This window comes from Camelina sativa, chromosome 17 (assembly GCF_000633955.1).
Source record: "Camelina sativa cultivar DH55 chromosome 17, Cs, whole genome shotgun sequence".
Classification (NCBI taxonomy): Eukaryota; Viridiplantae; Streptophyta; class Magnoliopsida; order Brassicales; family Brassicaceae; genus Camelina; species Camelina sativa.
Window position 1 is genome coordinate 3,499,671 of NC_025701.1, and position 19,037 is coordinate 3,518,707.

The 19,037-nt window shown below is 36.2% G+C and overlaps 4 protein-coding genes and 1 non-coding gene across 6 annotated transcripts; 3 read left to right on the top strand and 2 right to left on the bottom strand.

The window, feature by feature from the left end:
- Positions 162-5,950, top strand: LOC104755045 (putative lysine-specific demethylase JMJ16). Its single transcript, XM_010477366.2, has 11 exons — positions 162-495; positions 588-659; positions 773-850; positions 948-1,475; positions 1,567-1,791; positions 2,269-2,430; positions 2,598-2,966; positions 3,132-4,401; positions 4,491-4,594; positions 4,752-4,949; positions 5,199-5,950. The coding sequence occupies exons 1-11, from the start codon at positions 196-198 to the stop codon at positions 5,511-5,513; spliced, it is 3,621 nt and encodes a 1,206-aa protein (XP_010475668.1). The 5' UTR covers positions 162-195; the 3' UTR covers positions 5,514-5,950.
- On the bottom strand, positions 5,989-10,312 carry LOC104755046 (probable low-specificity L-threonine aldolase 1). 2 transcript variants are annotated; one of them, XM_010477368.2, is made up of 11 exons: positions 10,206-10,306; positions 9,200-9,417; positions 8,977-9,055; positions 7,453-7,912; positions 7,262-7,373; positions 7,123-7,173; positions 6,831-7,035; positions 6,683-6,741; positions 6,466-6,566; positions 6,262-6,328; positions 5,989-6,175 (listed from the first exon to the last, which is right to left on the bottom strand). In XM_010477368.2, exons 4-11 carry the CDS (start codon positions 7,893-7,895, stop codon positions 6,137-6,139), a joined length of 1,077 nt encoding a protein of 358 aa, XP_010475670.1. In that variant the 5' UTR covers positions 7,896-7,912; positions 8,977-9,055; positions 9,200-9,417; positions 10,206-10,306; the 3' UTR covers positions 5,989-6,136. The 2 variants fall into 2 exon arrangements, with proteins under 2 accessions (XP_010475670.1, XP_010475669.1); XM_010477367.2 differs by lacking the exon at positions 9,200-9,417 and having other exon boundaries at positions 5,996-6,175; positions 10,206-10,312.
- LOC104755047 lies at positions 10,640-13,554 on the bottom strand. The gene is made up of 10 exons (XM_010477370.2): positions 13,370-13,554; positions 12,941-13,040; positions 12,742-12,846; positions 12,571-12,648; positions 12,425-12,480; positions 12,270-12,327; positions 11,945-12,070; positions 11,752-11,847; positions 11,438-11,509; positions 10,640-11,023 (listed from the first exon to the last, which is right to left on the bottom strand). The coding sequence occupies exons 1-10, from the start codon at positions 13,546-13,548 to the stop codon at positions 10,961-10,963; spliced, it is 933 nt and encodes a 310-aa protein (XP_010475672.1). The 5' UTR covers positions 13,549-13,554; the 3' UTR covers positions 10,640-10,960.
- Positions 13,635-13,707, top strand: TRNAR-CCG. Its single transcript has one exon. It is a non-coding gene; the product is annotated as a tRNA-Arg (tRNA).
- Positions 15,346-16,549, top strand: LOC104755048 (phosphoenolpyruvate carboxylase kinase 1-like). Its single transcript, XM_010477371.2, has 2 exons — positions 15,346-16,207; positions 16,345-16,549. Exons 1-2 carry the CDS (start codon positions 15,406-15,408, stop codon positions 16,395-16,397), a joined length of 855 nt encoding a protein of 284 aa, XP_010475673.1. The 5' UTR covers positions 15,346-15,405; the 3' UTR covers positions 16,398-16,549.

Here is a 19,037-nt window from a genome sequence, read left to right on the forward strand (position 1 = left end):
TTTTTTTTTTTTTTTTTTTTTGTTAATGGGGTCTTCTTCTGATTGATGAGATAATTTAGCGATGATGAACCCTTTTATATATGTAATCTCTCTTACTTTGCCCTTAAAATCCGTACACCATTGTTTATTATTTTTTAGTTTTTGGTTGTGATATTCTTGAGACATGAAAATTTTTGTAGTGTTGGCACAGAAGTAATGGGGACAGAGCTTATGAGAATCTGTGTTAAAGATGAAAGTGATGATTTGCCATCTGTTCCTCCTGGTTTTGAATCATATGCCACTTTCACCTTAAAAAGGCTACCCCCTGGTTCTTCTGATAAAGCCAAGCCTCCTCCCATTGAAACTGTTCCTGTTACCGAACAACCTAAGATGGAAGTTGAGTCCGATGAATCCAACGCTGCTCGCTCTCTTCGCCGTAATAGACCTTGGATTAATTATGATGATGATGATGTTGCTAACAATGACAATGCCGCTTCTCAACAACATCTTGATCAAGTTAGTTTCTTTGTTTTGCATTTACTTTATTACAACAGTTTGTGTTTCAATCTTGATCAACTTGCTTTTCTCATGCATCTGTCTTGTTGCAGAATTCTGTCGTCGAGCCTTCTTTACCAAAGGGTGTGGTTAGGGGTTGTGAAGAATGTAAAGACTGCCAAAAGGTTAATCTCAGTTAATGCTCAACTATAATAAATGTCTTTCCCTTTAAGGATTGGATGTCTTATCTTTTCTTGTCATGTCTTTCCCTCTAACGTCATATTCACATGTTTGGCAGGTAACTGCGAAATGGCATCCAGATGAAGCTCGTAGGCCTGACCTTGAAGACGCCCCTGTATTCTACCCGAGCGAAGAGGTCTTGTTCATACTCTTCTATACTTCCAGACCTTTTGAACTGAATTTCTATGTAAATAGATCCATATATCTGACATAAGCTGCAAACTTGTTTTTAGGAGTTTGAAGACACTTTAAGTTATATAGCTAAAATAAGACCGCAAGCTGAAAAGTATGGAATCTGTCGCATTGTTCCTCCTCCTTCCTGGAAACCCCCCTGCCCACTGAAAGAAAAGCAAGTATGGGAGGGTTCTAAATTTGCGACACGTGTCCAAAGAGTTGATAAACTTCAGAACCGGAGTTCGATGAAGAAGATTTCAAAGCTTTCTAATCAAATGAGAAAGAAGAAAAGAAAGTGCATGAAAACGGGAACGGATCCTGTCACTAATGGCATAAGCGATTCCTGTTCTGCAAGCACTGGAATGAGTGAACTTGAGACGTTTGGGTTTGAGCCTGGTCCAGGGTTCACACTAAAAGACTTCCAGAAATATGCTGACGATTTCAAGGCTCAGTATTTTAAAAAGAGTGAAACTTCTACAGACAATGACTGTAAAGTTGGTAATTCGATAGACTGCTGGGAGCCCGCAGTTGAGGATATTGAAGGTGAATATTGGCGGATAGTAGATAAAGCAACTGAAGAGATAGAGGTGAACTTTTTGTTCCAGTTGTTTTTTTATTTTTTTTATTTGGGGGTTTATGTTTGTATCTCCTATCTGACGCAATGATAATTCAATATAGGTTCTATATGGTGCTGACCTTGAAACTGGGGTATTTGGTAGTGGATTCCCCAAGACATCATCAAGTCACAATGCTTCTTCAGAGGAAAAATATGCAAGATCAGGCTGGAACTTAAATAACTTTCCAAGGCTTCCGGGATCCCTCCTTAAGTACGAGGGCAGTGATATTTCCGGTGTCCTTGTGCCGTGGTTGTATGTTGGAATGTGCTTTTCTTCTTTCTGTTGGGTAAGATTGATCTCTGTGAATTGCATAACTTTATTTGCATGTTAAATCATATGCTGAGTTGGGATATCTTCTTTTACTGAAATCAAACATAGGCTCATACTAGAACTTATAACTACAACAGAATGCACTTATTATGAATGTGATCAAATTTCTCTGCTACATAACTGCAGTGATCAGTTATCCAATTATTCGCAAAGCTGATATATTCGATTCAATTTCCGAATAAAGTAAGGTTGAAGATATTTATTTCATCATCTGAAAAACCTGAACGAAATTGATTATCATTTCATATCTTTTGTCTGTTTTAAACCATTCCGCATATGGAACTCTTCCCAATGCTTTAGTGTCATCATATTATGAACTTTCTTACACCAGTGGATGTATTTTTCATTACTCTACATCTGATTTTGTTGTTTATATTTTCCATTACTGACATTCGTTTTGTCACTGCTTTTTGATTTTGTTTCCCTGATACAGCATGTTGAAGATCACCACTTGTATTCGTTGAATTATATGCACTGGGGTGCACCAAAATTGTGGTATGGTGTTGCGGGGAAGGATGCTGTTAAACTCGAGGATGCGATGAAAAAGCATTTGCCAGACCTTTTCGAAGAACAGCCTGACTTGCTTCATAAGCTAGTAAGCATTAGATATTTTCCATTTCTGTAGTTAATAACCCTGTAGGAGTTCTATAGATCCATTTTTCATCCTCTAACGACTTGCTCCTGATTTAAATACATTTGTTGCACATCATTCTTTCGGTATCGGTTTACGTAACATAATTCCTATGATGCTCTTTCGTGTAGGTTACACAACTCTCCCCATCAAAACTGAAAACCGCAGGAGTACCTGTGCACCGTTGTGTCCAGCATGCTGGAGAGTTTGTCTTGACTTTTCCCCGGGCATATCATGCCGGGTTTAATTCTGGTTTCAACTGTGCTGAAGCGGTAAATGTAGCACCAGTTGACTGGTTGCCTCATGGGCAGATTGCCATAGAGTTATACTGTCAACAGGGTAGAAAAACGTCCATCTCGCATGATAAATTGTTGCTTGGGGCAGCAAGAGAAGTAGTGAAAGCTGACTGGGAGCTGAACTTACTAAAGAAAAATACTGTAGATAACTTAAGGTGGAAAGCATTTAGTGGCAAGGATGGAATTTTGGCAAAAACGCTCAAGGTAGAATTATCCTTTGTCTTGATTCTAGAAATTAGTTGCTATTTAGTGTGAGTGATTGGAAAATCCTGAAGTCGTTGTTTATTTAAGAGGTATCTTTGTAAACCGGTATCTTCATTTAAGAGGTATCAATGTGGTGATTAATTGACTTTGTCATGTTTTATATAGGCACGCATTGACATGGAACGTACCAAAAGAGAATTCTTGTGCAACTCTTCACTTGCATTGAAGATGCACAGTAATTTTGATGCTACCAACGAGAGAGAGTGCTGTATATGTTTCTTTGACTTGCACCTGTCTGCTGCTGGTTGCCGTTGTTCCCCAGAGAAGTATTCATGTTTGAGTCATGTGAAGCAGTTGTGTTCATGTTCATGGGTTACTAAATATTTTCTATTTCGCTATGATATCGATGAACTGAATGTACTTGTTGAGGCAGTGGAAGGGAAACTGAGTTCTGTATATAGATGGGCGCGTCAAGATCTAGGATTGGCATTAACTACACAAATTTCAGGAACCAAGATGGAGATAGATGAGGAAGAGAAAGTGCACAAGGACCTGAGTCCACAGGCAGCTGCAATTTCAGCGAAAGATTTGCAGTTGAAAGTAACATTAAGAGAAGATCTAAGCAAAGGGTTAGAGAAGACGAGTAAATTATCAGATGTTAATTTACTTCTGAAAGACAAGGAGGAGCAGTTAACGTCAAGCCACTGTATAAAGCCTGTCAAAGAAGAAACTGTATATGATTCTTCTGATCCAAAAGTTTCAGCTTGCCAACCATCTGAAGGAGGTATACTTTCTGTGACAACTGCAAAGCCCGTTAGTGGTAAAAAGAATTCACAGATTCTACCCAATGATGTGATACTCCTCAGTGATGATGAGCATGACAAACCTAGGAAACGAGGTTCGGTGAGAAGAGATGCAGTTTCTTCTGGCAACAAACTGGAAGTACGAGAGAGACCAACCCACGTTTTAGCATTAGAAGCTTCTGCTAAAATTGCTGCTCCAATTTGCCGAAGGCTAGGAGATTCTTTGCCTCATACCCGAAACGCTATATCATTGCCTACTAATGACCAAAGAGCGACGAGGGGGGATGTACCGAGTTCTGCATCGCACATGGAAGTTAATGCCGAGGCTGGTGTGCTTGCTCAGAATATATGTAACAGAATAAACACTAACAACCACGGTGGTGAAAAAGCTACTAGTTGTAAACCCAAAAAGTCTGGAGGTTTGGTGATATTGGATGTGGTTGATGGGGCAAGAAGTAATTCAGGTACACCATCTTGTTCGCAAAACAATAGTCCAGATGGGTTCATTCGCCAAAAGGGTCCCCGTATTGCAAAGGTCGTGAGGAGAATCAATTGCAATGTAGAGCCTTTAAGTTATGGATGTGTGTTTTCTGGAAAATCATGGTGCAGCCGCCGAGCAATTTTCCCTAAAGGTGACCTGTGGTCAAGTATTTTTGCAATTTGAGAACAAAAACAGTTATACATTTTGCAAGTGTTTAATGTCTTTTCTTATTTGGTGCAGGATTTCGTAGCCGGGTTAGGTACCTAAACATTTTGGATCCAAGAAATATGTGCTTCTACATTTCAGAAATTCTGGATGCTGGACGCGACAGTCCATTGTTCATGGTCAGTTGGTAGATAGATGCTGATCTTATTTGACTAACCGTATTATATGTCAGAGTAGTGTTTCAGTTTATTACATAACCACATGAATATTTCCGGAGAAAAAGGGTTGTATTGCCTTGATTATATTGGTAATTGTGTGGTATGTTCTTCTTCTCAGGTTTACTTGGAGAGTAATCCCAGTGAGGTGTTTGTTCACTTGTCGCCTACAAGATGCTGGGAGATGGTAAAAGATAGAGTGAACCAGGAGATAAGTAAGCAACACAAAGCCGGAAAATCAGATCTTCCTCCTTTGCAACCCGCTGGGAGTCCCGACGGTTTTGAAATGTTTGGATATTCATCACCCGCAATTGTACAGGTAAATCTTTACAAGTTTTGAATTCGGCTCAGAATTATATGATTGCATTGAAACTTATATGGACGGTTTTGTAATTATATGTACAAAGAAAACTATTTCAACAACAATCCTAGGTAAAACCAACTTTTTAGATATCCTCTTCTTCTCTGTTAGCTAGAAAGAATCGAATAATAGCATTGTTGATTTTGAAAATGTAAAGCTTCATTTGTAAATCTTGGTGACATATAGATACTCTAATGTGATTAACAGGCTATCGAAGCATTAGACGTGAATCGAGTATGCACAGACTATTGGGATTCCAGGCCTTATTCGCGACCACAAGTTCAGTTCCCTGCAAAACCTCTTCCCAGAGAAGCCAACACAAGTGTCAGATCATTGGGTGTAGGAAATCTTCAGAATGCCCCCCAACACCGGTTATTACCTACCGGAACAAACTCTATTCTCAAAGTTCTGTTCAAGAAAGCTAACATGGAGGAACTAAGCTCACTTCAAGAGGTTTTAAGTGAGTCTAACTCGGATTTGGTGACCGAACTTTTGAAGGAAGAGCTCCAGAACCGGCGTTGATATGATTAGAAGGGGATTGATTTTAGTATGTACATACGGAGTTGAATCCAGTTACTGTTTTGCAGGATGAGGCTCCCTTCCCTACTCATTCTTTTTGGCACCCTTACAGAGGAAGGATATAAACATATAACTAAAAAAAAAAACCAGATTCTTCTTCTGTCTCAAAACAAAAAGAAAAGAGAGAGAGAGAGAAAGATAGAAGTTTATATAGGGTTCTTAAAACCATTAGTTTTGGATACTAGTCGGACTCATGTGTGGCTTGGTTTCCACATCAGTTTACTAGTATGACATTGTTTCTCTGTTTTGAAGTCCAAAGGACATGAATTTAAGGACAATGATGACATTGCACCAAAGCGTATGAGACTTTCTGAGTGATGATGAGAGAAGTGGTGAGTTGCTTTCAAAAATCAAAACTTAAATACTTAACATTGGTACCACCCAAAATGAAAAAGTAAACTTATGGTTAACCCAAAAGTGAGGAATCATTGTAACTATTTTATTGAGATCTTTAATAATAGTCATACATATAAATAAAGCATACTTGCAATAAACAACATTTTATAGACGATACTTCTTGACGATACCCAAAAGAGAAAGGAGAAGCATAATTCGGTTTCGCCAAATTAGTTTCGGCTTGGTTCTTGTATCGTCTGCAGTGCTTGCTGTCAAAGAAACATCAATTTCATATAAACTGTTGTTAAACTTAACTGCGAATATGGATAGGGTGATAATTATGAATAATTCTTACTTGTAAGCAAGACAATGTGTATTGCACATCACAAGTTGTTATCTGGTGGTGTATAACCATCCTGATCCTGAAACCACAAACCACAGTAAATAGTTAAGTTGTAAGCCTATACATGTTCACGTTTACAGTTACATGTTATAGTTTAATGTTTTGTCCCATATGAAATGACAATTTTTAGCATGTAAACGTAAATGTTTCACATACCGAGATGAGTTTTCCGGGATGACGAGAATGCCATTCTCCTCTAGAGCCTTGCGCAGTTTCCCAGCTGTAAGTCTTGAACCATCCTCCATATCCATGAAAATCTGAATAAAGGCATACGCTTAAATTAAACAAATATCACTTTTCTTGATAACTATGGACAGTAACTAATCACACTATCTTAATTTAAATCCTGCATAATGGTTGTGATAATACGCACCATGTTGGTCTCCACGGCTGTAACATTTACTCTAATCCCTTTCAATTGATTCAGCCCTTCTGCAAATATAATATGTAGTGAGGTTTTTTTTGGCAGTTAAATTATTCTATTGATTATTATTAGGGTAAGATGAGTGTTGCGTACGTACCAGCTAACAACTTGGCCTTCTTGTGGTCATGTTGTAGCTTTGGGAGGTTCTCTTGAAGTGCAACCAAAGCAGCTGCGCACAGAACGCCTATTTGTCTCATTCCTCCACCTAATGCTTTCCTTACCGTTTTCGCCTTCTCTATAAAGCTTTGCGAACCAACAATTACAGATCCTATTGGAGCTCCAAGGCCTTTAGAGAGACACACCTGAAACAGAGTGTGCGTGAGTGAGTCTCACTCATCTTTAAGCCAAGCTTTTCACATTTCAAAGAAGGAAAGGAAAGGAAATGGCACCGAAACAGAGTCAGCAGCCTTCACAAGCTTATGGACTGGAACTCCAAGTGCCTTCAACAAGAAGATTTCATAGTATTTATTAATTGTTATGTCTTATAATGGAATTACAAATGGAAAAGGATCAGATGATTGATATTACGATAGAAGCATTGAAAAGACGGGCTCCATCAATATGGAGCTTTACACCATGTCTCTTGGCGATCTCTCCAACTCTCTCGGTGTATTCCACGCTCAAACATCTCCCACCAGAGCTGCATCAAATATACTCATAAGAGACTAATTAGTCTATAAGAGCATTCGAACATTGGCCCTAATGGCGAGAGTACTTACTTGGCATGAGTGTTCTCCAAGCAAATCAACCTAGTTGATGGATAAAATGTGCTTCCTTTAGGATCTCTGATGGCTGCTTCTATGGCGGCCAAGTCCATAGTCCCATCTTCTTCATTCTTGATCGTCTTGGGATGCACTCCTCCGATGGTCGAGATCCCTCCATTCTCGTAAACATGGATGTGACAGTTGTCTCCAAGAATGACCTCGCTGCCTCTCACATCGCAGTGAACCATCACGCTGATCAGATTCCCCATAGTCCCGGATGGCACAAAGAGACCAGCCTCTTTCCCCATCATCTTGGCCATCTCATCTTCAAGACGTCTAGCCGTTGGGTCGTAGCCTAGGACGTCATCATCCACCTCAGCGCCACACATTGCTTCTCTCATCGCATCGGTCGGTCTAGTCACGGTATCTGATCGTAGATCTACATTTCTCATCACCATTTTCACACCAAATTTACCTATAACGTCGGAGTTGAATATGAAAAAGAAACAGTTTAGAAAAAGGAAGCAATGTTACGTTATAAATCTGAGAACTGATTTATAAAATATTGACTTACAAATGTAATGATTTGAATAATAAAAAAAATATGTGTGATAACAATAACCAATTGAATCATTTATATATTAATTTTTGATATATATATATATATATAGTAATCTTACTGATGAAGATTTTATTAATATTAAATTGATTTTGTGATTTGCACAATTTAATAAAAATTGTTGGGAATTAAATCATCTTGATGGTAAATAATGTGGAAGGTAAGAATTAAAACTCAAATTGGCTTTAGAGCTCTATAATACTGATACATCAGTTTTTTTGGCCAAAATACTTCCCTATTAATATATAGGAGATTAAATTGACTTTGTGATTTGCACAATTTAATAAAAATTGGTGGGAATGAAATCATCTTGATGGTAAATTAATGTAAATAATGTAGAAGGTAAGAATTAAAACTTAAATTAGCTTTTGAACTCTATATACTGACACATCAGTTTTTTTTTTGGTCAAAATAATTCTCTATTAATATATAGGGGATTTAATTGATTTTGTGATTTGCACAATTTAACAAAAATTGTTGGGAATAAAATCATCTTGATAGCAAATTAATGTAAATAATGTGGACGGTAAGAATTTAAACTCAAATTGGCTTTAGAGATCTATAATACTGACACGTCAGCTTTTTGGCCAAAATGATTTTCTATTAATATATAGGGGATTAGATCTTTTGATTTAAGAAAACAGAGTAATTTACTCTGTTTTAATATTAGACAATAGAATAAGGAGAATATTAGGAGGAATAATTTAATTAGACTATGAGTCAGATTCACTTCCCTCATGTGAAGTATAATGAAAACATTTTAATTGTAAGATTATAGAGAGAAATACAAGAACATATGTGGTGTCGAGTCTGTTGAGACATGAAAATGGTGCTCATGCATATTGAGAGTAACACGTTTATAAAAAGGAATAAACACATAAGAGTATTAAAATATGTAAAACTACTAGAGGAGCTAGTACCTGTATAAATGAAGAAGGATGCTCTTGTTCCTTACTATACTGTTCCAGTTCAAAGTTTCTTAAATAAGCTTGTTGTGACCTGACATCGTCAAATCAACACATTATAAGAATAATTATAAATTTAAACAGAAAAAAAAACACGGACCCTGAAGCTAAATTAAGAAGAGTTTCTTCAGATTTGGATGTTCCTTCTAAATGGCAGAGAAAGAAATAAAAAAATTACAAGAATCTTGAAGAAACAGAGCCTTTTTGGTCGCAACAGCTAAAGATTCCTTCTTAACAGCTAAAGATTCCTTCTTAACGTGAGACTTCTTTTTAATGTATAGAGTGAGAGAGAGAGAAAGAGATGCAAACGAAGGTGAGCGAGTCCCGCGTGGATAAGTTACGTAGGGTTGGTTTTGAGACTTGAGACATACTTAGGCCACCAAAGGTACCATTTGGCTATCATGAACGCCATAGAAAATTAGGAATCGTTGGCATTGAAACTTAGAAAGAAAGAAACGACAAAATCTTTTGTTTGGTTTGATAAGGACAAATAAACTAAACTATTAGTATTAAAGAAAGTAATGTATAATGTTCACGAGGAAAGGATGAAGCTGAGTTAGTATTATTATATCGGAAACACACACATACATACGTGTCACAAGGCAAACGTATTTCACGAGATTGTTGTCTTGTTATTATTCTCGGACTCATCGACGAACCAAAAGTTTTAATATTCATAAATTTCAATTGCAAATTAGTAAATTGATCTAGGACACATGCATAAAACATTACCGTTAGTTAGTGTATGAAGGTACTAAACACATACAAAATGTTAGAAATCACCACTATAAAGACAAATACACATGAGAGATATCATAAAAACATAACCATCCATCAAAACTTCATATAATGTTATGTATTACTCTATGTATATGGTTAAATGTAATCCTTGAACATATTCTTACTATAAAATCAGTCAAATTATATTTATATACTACCAAATATAAAATTTAGGCCACTACAATTATGAATATAATCTTACAAAACCAAATATAGTTCCTATATCAATTGTTCAACGTTTCATTTTTTTCTTTTCTTACCGTTGATTCATCATTTTCACAATTAACCGAAGCAAGGTGCGTTACCAGCATTAATTCTAAGAAGGTGAGTTGAAGTCGTTTGTTTATTCAAAAGAAGCAAGAAGAAGAGGAAGATGGTACATGAGAGCATATTAGGGAACGTACCACTTTGGTAGTTGAAAAAAGGCGATGACGTCGAAGACGGAACTCAAATTGTATACATCTCAAAAACTGTGTACTTTATAATGCGAAGCAGCTGTAACTACATCTTCATGTCTCTCTCTTTCTCTATTTATAGATAGAGAGAGAGAGATATGGAGACAGAGTCAGCTCCAACGTGTCAATTCTACTCGTAATTCGTGAATCGTGGCGTCTCTGTCTCTATCTGATTTATTTCCAACGTGTCAATTTATTTTTCTATCAAAGCCACGCCAATTCCGAGAGCAGACGTACAGGTAAGTTAAGACACTTTGATGACGACAAAGCAGTCTAGCCACCTGACCTGACGTTTATCTTATCTAACCCAACCAATCCGAACGTACCTCAAGACATCTATTCTGATGATTTTTCTCAGCACCAAGATATTAAGATATCAAACCTTGCTCAAACACAACAGTTTTATTAATAAGCAGACTTCTGAAAAAGTTGGAACCACTTGCTTAACATAGAAAACTTAGAAAAAATCCTTCAACATGCGAGCCCCAGCATTAAAACTACATAGAGATGACTTAAGATTCTAAGGGATTCTCTCTTGCTAAACTTACCTGATCGTTTCCACAAAAAATGTTATACCCCATCTCTCCGTAGAACATAAACTTTTTTCATCTCAAACTCTCGTAATATCTCACAGCCACAGGCTATACAGCATAACTTCGCCAAAAGCATCAAATAGATCAACTCTCCACTGGGGCTCTCTCGCATTATCTGTAATACGACGCTATAACATAGAGCATGAAAGCCGATGACGCCGTCACTATAAGTTCCTGCAACCCAATCAATATCAACGTTAGCACTGTTGTTACAACATCAAAACCCTGGTTGATAGTTGTCACTTATGGAACTATTTTATTTCGAGATTAGACCCTTCTATTTTGTTCAATTTTAGTTCAGCAATTATGGCAACGCATATCCAACTTTGTTGTTCTCATTTCATACCTACCACTTGTGCATCTAATTTCATCTCAGTAGATGTGTACACGTAACCTATGGATGTGACCAGTCAATTATATTCCAAATAAACGGCACAGTCATCTACAACCTAATCAACTAGTGTTGTTCGTTGGGGCTTAGCCAGCAATTGACAAAAATATCCAAAATCATCGTTTTGTATGGCTCTAGTTAAGTAAGGGAAGGTTTCAGGAACAAGAGAGATAGGGGGGATATGCAAGAAGACTAACCTGGTTATTGTAAAGAACAATGGGTATGGAGTTGCCCATGTACTCGATGACATTTAAGATTCCGGTGTAGGCCTGCAAAGCATGATTCACTATGAGTTAATCATAGTATATAATCAATTAAAAAGAATTTTGATATATCTAATAACTACTAACTAGATCCAACAATCAGGAGCATCCAAAAAATAATGTTTTGACACTGTGGGTTGTATTTATATCTCGGATGTCGCTTTCTTTGAGTAAAGTTCAACCATTACCAGATAGTGCAACATAAAACAGAATCTTTAAAATAGTGGAGTCTTGATGGATATACATACCAAAGATGCCACAAGTATAGAGCCGAAAACTAGTGAAAGCGAACGAAGAAGCCTCTTTCCCATTCTCAATCCTCGTCCACTTTCTTCACCTTCCTCCTGCAGTCAGTATCAAACATCAATGCTCATCAGGACTAGAAGAGCCACCAGGTGTACCAACATAAAAATAAGGCTTCTATATTTCTTTAAAACTCACGTTATATATTGGAGATGAAGGTGCTTCAAAGGATTTTAATTTCTCAAAAATTCTGTAAACAAATGCAAACGACATGAACTGCAGCGGTTTGTATTCAACATTACGTTGTATCGCAATCCATGCACTCTGCAAAAAGAAAGAAAAAGAGAAAGTGAGAGTATGCATACATATGTGAGAAACGAGCCACTTTTTCTGAAAGAAACCAGTCATTTCAAATGAAGCATGATGTCTTGAATACATAAAGGCTACAGATGTTAAAATAGCAAAATCGACACTTTTAAAATAGCAACATGATCCTCAAACTTTATTCTTCTGGAACACTTACAAACACAACTGATATTGCTAGGTTGATCAACACATCATTTTTGGGCGACTTGGAAAACCTGGAACAACACGGATCAACAAATCATGATTAGCAATATATCATCCTTTTGAAGGATCAAAAGCAAAAATATGAGTAGACTCATAAAGAAACTTTACCTAGGACCCCATGGTATCATGGGCTGCTTATCAGCATACTTAATATCCTTAGAAACCTGCATTATAAGAAATTCACAGAGGATTAAGAAAGATAGTAAATAGAGTCCAAGACGGCAAACGACACAAAGGAGGGGCACAAAACATACCTTGAAAGAACCGAAAGTCACACCCTTTTTCCTATTCATCAACTGGGCATACATGAGCTTATCATATGCTTTCTCAAGCTATCAAAAAAAGGTAAAACAGAAACGTGTTAAGAAGAAACAAAGAGAAACCATTACTTAACAGGACTCCATCAAAAGAGAGAGGTAACCTACTAGAGCAGCAGTGGCTTCATCACCACTCCTCTGAGCATCTTTAAGTTTCCTTCCATAAGTTTGCTTGATCTTGTCAAATCCCTCTATAGGGTTAACACCAAGAACCTGAGAAGATATGCAATCATGTCTTAAGAACTGCAGAATAAAACAATGTGACCAACAAAAATAAGACCTTTCCAGGACTCTAGAGATCAATTACCTCATATGGGTTAAAGTCAGCATCGGACTGTGGACTTCCAGCAGCAGACGAAGCAGCACGAATCACAATCCTGCTCTGCAACACCCTTCCTTGGGGAAGCCTGAAAAAATTCAAACATCATAATTACAAAATTTACAATGACAACGTTTAGGAACTGATCTGAAATTGAGCACATCGATGGCGATTCCTAAAGTCTAACTGAAAGTTATAAACTTTATAGCCAACTGTAAGAAGAAGAAGCAGAATTCAATTGACAGGAGCTTTATGAATGAAAAGATGAGGGCTTTTGTTCACAAAATTCGTAAGTTTACAATAATCCTAAGTAAGACAGAAGAAACTAGCAAACGATGTAACATCCAATGATAAAGCCACTGTAGAAGAAAACTTGAAAAAAGGTAGCAGCTTCAAGGGCAGAAAGGGGGAAAGTACCTGAGAAAAGAAGGCGATTTGGGAGAGCGAAGAGTGAGAAGAGAGTTCCTATGAGCAATTTGAGGATGAGGGTAACGAAGCGCGTTGGATATTGAGCAAGCCATGATGGAGCAGGAGGACACAGAAGTAGATAGTGCGAGAGGAGCCATGGCAGAGAGAGCTGGTGTGTAGGGGGGCATCAAAAGGAAAATTAAAAAAGTGAATGTGTTCGGTGAAGTTCAGATCCTTAAATAAATAATAACTACAACCTCACATTGACAAGTAAGTTCGCGTGGCCTAATGGATAAGGCGCTCGCCTCCGGAGCGGGAGATTGTGGGTTCGAGTCCCATCGTGAACGTTTGCCCCAGACCGGTCCTATCTTCTAAAGATTGCTTCTGCTAAATAAATGTTTTGGACCTCCAACTTGTCACGGCCTAATTTCGGCCCAATCTGATTATCAGGCCAACCGTAATTTTCAGCCCAGCTTTATTGTCTTATTGTTTTCTTTTTCCTTAGTTTTGTTTTCGTGGGCCTGATAATGTTTCTACTCAAAATTGTTACTTTTCCAAGGACAATCTCCCAATTTAATACAAAACATGCTACACTTTATTGCACTTTTTTTTAGTAGAGTACATGTATAGCATTACTCACTCACTTTTTGAGAGGCATATTCAACATTTTGTACGAAACAAAGTAATGCAAGTAGTTTGAAGAAGACCAATATACATGAAATAGCCTGAAAATGTAGCTGGATTCATGATGTGTTCTATTGTTAGTAAGAGCGATGACGCTGTATAGAAACAAAACAGCAGGTAGGAAAAAAACATGGATCATCAGTAGCAGTAATAAAATTGTTAATTTAGAGATTTTATAGTGATGTAATATGATGATGGTAATGGTGTTTAGTGTCACATTTATATAGTTCTTATATTATTTTTAAGGTCACTGGTATATTAATATTAATATCGATCGATGTTGATGTGTAAGACTCATGTTCTTTGAATAATGAGCATAATGCAGACCGTATAATGCAAGAGCTGATTTGGTTCACTGGAATTTTTATTTAACTGTATGATAACTTGAATACAATATTAGACTTATGTTATGACCGTTTCAAAGAATAAAACAAATTCTTGAATGTAGATTTTTTTAAAAAATGGTTACGAATGTAAGGTCATCTGCATTGGCAGAACAGTTTGGATGTTCTTAACCCAATAAAATGATAAATATATTAAACAGTGCTCATAGAATACTTTTTTGGGTTTTGATGTAGAATTGATTTTGGCTTAGTTCTAAGCTGATGTGGCAAGCTCTGAATGGATACAACTTTTTGCAAACAATTTTTCACAAATTAAAAGAGGATTTAATTGAGAATATATGGAATAAATTTGAACATTAAACTATGTATTAATTAAATAAAATGTTTGTGTGCTTTAATTAAGTAATATATTTGTTTGTTTTTTATCTTTAATGTTTTTTTGTTTCATAAAAATTTGGTATTGTATTTTAAATTTTAATAAAAGTTTTATAAATTTACAATTTAAATGTTATTTTTAAATTTTTTATAAATGTAATATGTTTAAGATTATTATATCATTAAATCTTATGATCTTAAATATATTCTTCCAATAATAAACATTTTAACAAAAAATCTAAACTAATGATCTTACATTATTTTCATAATATTTTTACTTTAAGAACACCCAAAAGTATTCCCCAATAAAAATGCCCTAAATAAAACTGCATACATAAATATATATATAGAAAAAATAAAAAAGCTTAGAAATCTTATCGAAGTAAAATCCAAAATAAAGATAGATTTTGGATTCGCAAATAATATCTGAAATCCTATTTTTAAGTCAAATAAAATTAAAATGAAAAAATCGGAAGTTAACGAAAAAACTACCAAAAAAAAAAAGAAAAAAAAAACATGTAGGCATCAAAAAGAATATTCTTAAGAATTAAGGCTATAAAAATAAGGTAGAGCCGACTCAAAGTGCTCTTCTTAACTCACAACAACCTAACAAACAACAAATACAAACAAAGAGTGGATATTATGACTTGCAGCCAAACACTCGCAAACAACAACAACAAATACCAGATCTGCGAGGAGATCGGACGTGGCCGTTTCGGCACCGTCACTCGCGTCTACGCTCCATCCACCGGTGATTTCTACGCCTGTAAAACCATCGACAAGGCCTCTCTCTCCGACGACCTTGACCGCGCCTGTATCGACAACGAGCCTAAGCTCATGGCTCTCTTGTCATACCACCCGAACATCGTTCAAATCCACGATCTCGTCGACACTGACTCGACTCTCTCTATTTACATGGAGCTCGTTGATCCTTCCGTTTCGATCTACGACCGTCTCGTCTCTTCCGGAACTTTCTCCGAGTCTCAGACGGCTTCCTTCGCTAAACAGATTCTCCAAGCGCTGTCGCATTGTCACCGATACGGCGTCGTTCACAGGGATATTAAACCGGAGAATATTTTGGTAGATCTACGAAACGATACGGTTAAGATCTGCGATTTCGGCTCGGGGATTTGGTTAGGCGAAGGGGAGACGACGGAAGGAGTCGTCGGAACGCCGTATTACGTGGCGCCGGAGGTTCTGATGGGGTACGAGTACGGAGAGAAGGTGGATCTGTGGAGCGCAGGAGTCGTTCTGTACACGATGCTCGCTGGAACACCACCGTTTTACGGAGAGACGGCGGAAGAGATATTTGAAGCGGTTTTACGAGGAAACCTGCGTTTTCCGACGAAGGTGTTCAGGGGAGTGTCGTCCATGGCGAAAGATTTCTTGAGGAAGATGATTTGTAAAGATGCTTCTAGAAGATTCTCAGCCGAGCAAGCTCTGAGTAAGTTATTCCAAAATCCATCAGATCTGTTTCTGTTTTTTTTGCATTTAATATTTATTTTTTAATTAATGTTAGATTTGTTACCTCTACATAGAGATCAAAAAACTAATAGTGGTGTGTTATTATGGATAATGCAGGGCACCCATGGATTCAAAGGGCAGGAGAAGCAGAGGAGGAGAGATTCATCTAAAAGATTCTGTCTGTGGTCTGTGGGGAGAATCAAAAATAAATAAATAAGAGTAGCGAATGGGAGTGATAGCTTATCATCGTTTCTTTTTATCTAACAAGTACGAGAAGTGTCTTTGTGTTTCTGTGTGAGTGGTCTTCGGCATATGTAAAAATTTTGGCTTTTGGGGCCATTGTAGATTCCGCCTGCCTTACCTAAGAAGACTATGGAAAACAAGCATAAAAAAAAGGAGCTGAATAAGTTGATGGCCAAAGCTTTGTGTGTGGCTTCTTCTGTTTGAGTTTGGCAATGAGTTTTTTTTTTTTTTTTTTTTTTTCCTTTTTGTGAATTTTGAAGGCTTTTTGATAAAGTCTTTTAATTAGGAGACGGTAATGTAGAGGATAACGATCTTTTTCCGCCTTTTACGGGTTTTTTTTTTCCATGTGGGTGAGTAAAAGGATGTGAGAATGCAGAGTTGTACTCTTCTTTTTAATCAATAATATAAGCTTTTTTTATGTATTTTGCTTTTTTTTATCCCTAATCTAATCTTATAAGTAACTTATTTAATCTTATCTAATCTAAATCAATTAAATTTGACAACAAATGAATATGTCGTCGCTGAGAGATTCCTGGAGAGAAACCGTATCCTTTGTTATTTTTTTTTTTGCTGGTTTTACAAAAATTTCAGATCTTTGTTATCTTATACTTTCATATCATTTTTTATTGTTGTTGTTTTATATTTCAGATCTTTGTTTTGACATGACAAGTTGTCTCAAATTTTGTTAACTTGGGTTACTGATTATACAAGTTAAAATATATTTAACAACATTATTGTCCCTTAACCTGTAAGGGTTTGACACATGTCAATAATTCAAGTATTATTTTTCCAGTTTTATTTTTTAAAGTTCATTATGAATTTATGATAAACTTTTTTTCCATCTTCTAGAATCATTTAAGATTTGATATATGTTAGTACTAGTTAATAATACTTAATACTACTAAAATAAAATTACTCGGTTACATGCAGATCCTTTAATCTAGTGTCTTTGATAACACTCCACCGGTTTTTATAAAGTTAGTGCATGCTTTTCGTAATAGATCAAACTTTTTTCACTCATGACTTTTTTGATGCGTACAAAGATGTACGGTGACGGAGAGAAAAACGATGTACGGTAAGCTAGCTAGTTAGGTACGTTTCTCTTCTATTTTCCCAAAATTCCCACTTTTCAAAAATTCCAAATCAACATCACTTTTTCTTTTTTTTTTTTACATTTGCAAAGTCAGATTATAAGAAGAATAAACCAAGTATCGTCCTAGCACATAATCTCCTTGTCTGCCCCAAATATATATTGGAATCTTTTTCAAGAAAAAGAAAGAAGCAAAACCCACAAGGTAAACATGAACTTTTTTGTTTGTTAGAAATGAGCATATCTTCTAAGCATATTCTCTTTCAGAAAATTAAATCAGACGAAATTTCCAAATCTCCATAAGTCAGGTATTCCCACGTTAGTTAGTATATGCCGTGGATCAACCCCCTAATTGATTCCTTTCTTGTATGGGACTCCTTAAGTTTATAACGTCACTCATGATGAATCTTCCGAGTCAGCGGAAGAGACTACCAATTTGATTTAACAATTCAAAAACATAGTTATTCTTTGTTTTTATTAGGTTCTCGTAATTATAGTCCATTAATGAAATAAATGTGAACGCATAAAAATTCCCCTTCCATGAACGCATGAAAGGATCCTACAATAATTGAAAAAGACAATATAGATTAAATTACTAACCATAGTTCGGTAGTCCTAATCAAAGGAATAAATATTTTTGTATTGCATATTGCGTGATACCTCACATTCCCTGTGACATGCATTAGCATGCCCATAACACTCTATTATTATTACTAGCTCCGATTATACAATAACTAACAAAAAAAAAAGATCTTCATTAAAAAAAAAAAAAGAAGAAGCTTATTCATATCGATTGTGACAGTTATAAATCGCATGTCACGTAACTGCGTGGCATAGTATATAGTATTAGTGTATTCATCAATCATCATCAACACAACATTTTTATAGTGGTGTTAAGTATCGTGGAGGCTTGCAATGAATCCACTAACGTATGATTTGTGTAGAATTCATATTTTAATGCGGACGTGGAATCATTTGATAAAAAGAAAAGATGGAATCGTTTTATCCGCAGAGCTCCTCCATTCTTATATTATATTTTCTCCCTCTCTCTCTTTTGAAATGCATTAAAATGAATAAAACAATATAGTTTGACAAAAAAAATTATATGAATAAAACAATATAGATGAAAAATCAAATCGATAGCTCAATGATATAAAACAAATTTTGAGAGAAACTAACGAGGGGAGTAGACAACACAACACAATGGCCCTACCCATGTGGTACGTTTAGCTTAATGGATAAATATCTCATCGATGACTCTTGAGGTCTTATTATGGGTATTATATAATCCTGACAAAAAAAATATATATATATATATATATAACCCATAATTTGTGCAAGCAACAAGTAATATTGTTACCGATACGACTACTTTGACTGAATATAATACAGTTTAAAATATTGTCAGATCCAGAGTTTGAATGTAGTACTATACTATTACTAATACTAACTATATAATTGTATTAGCTAGAAAACG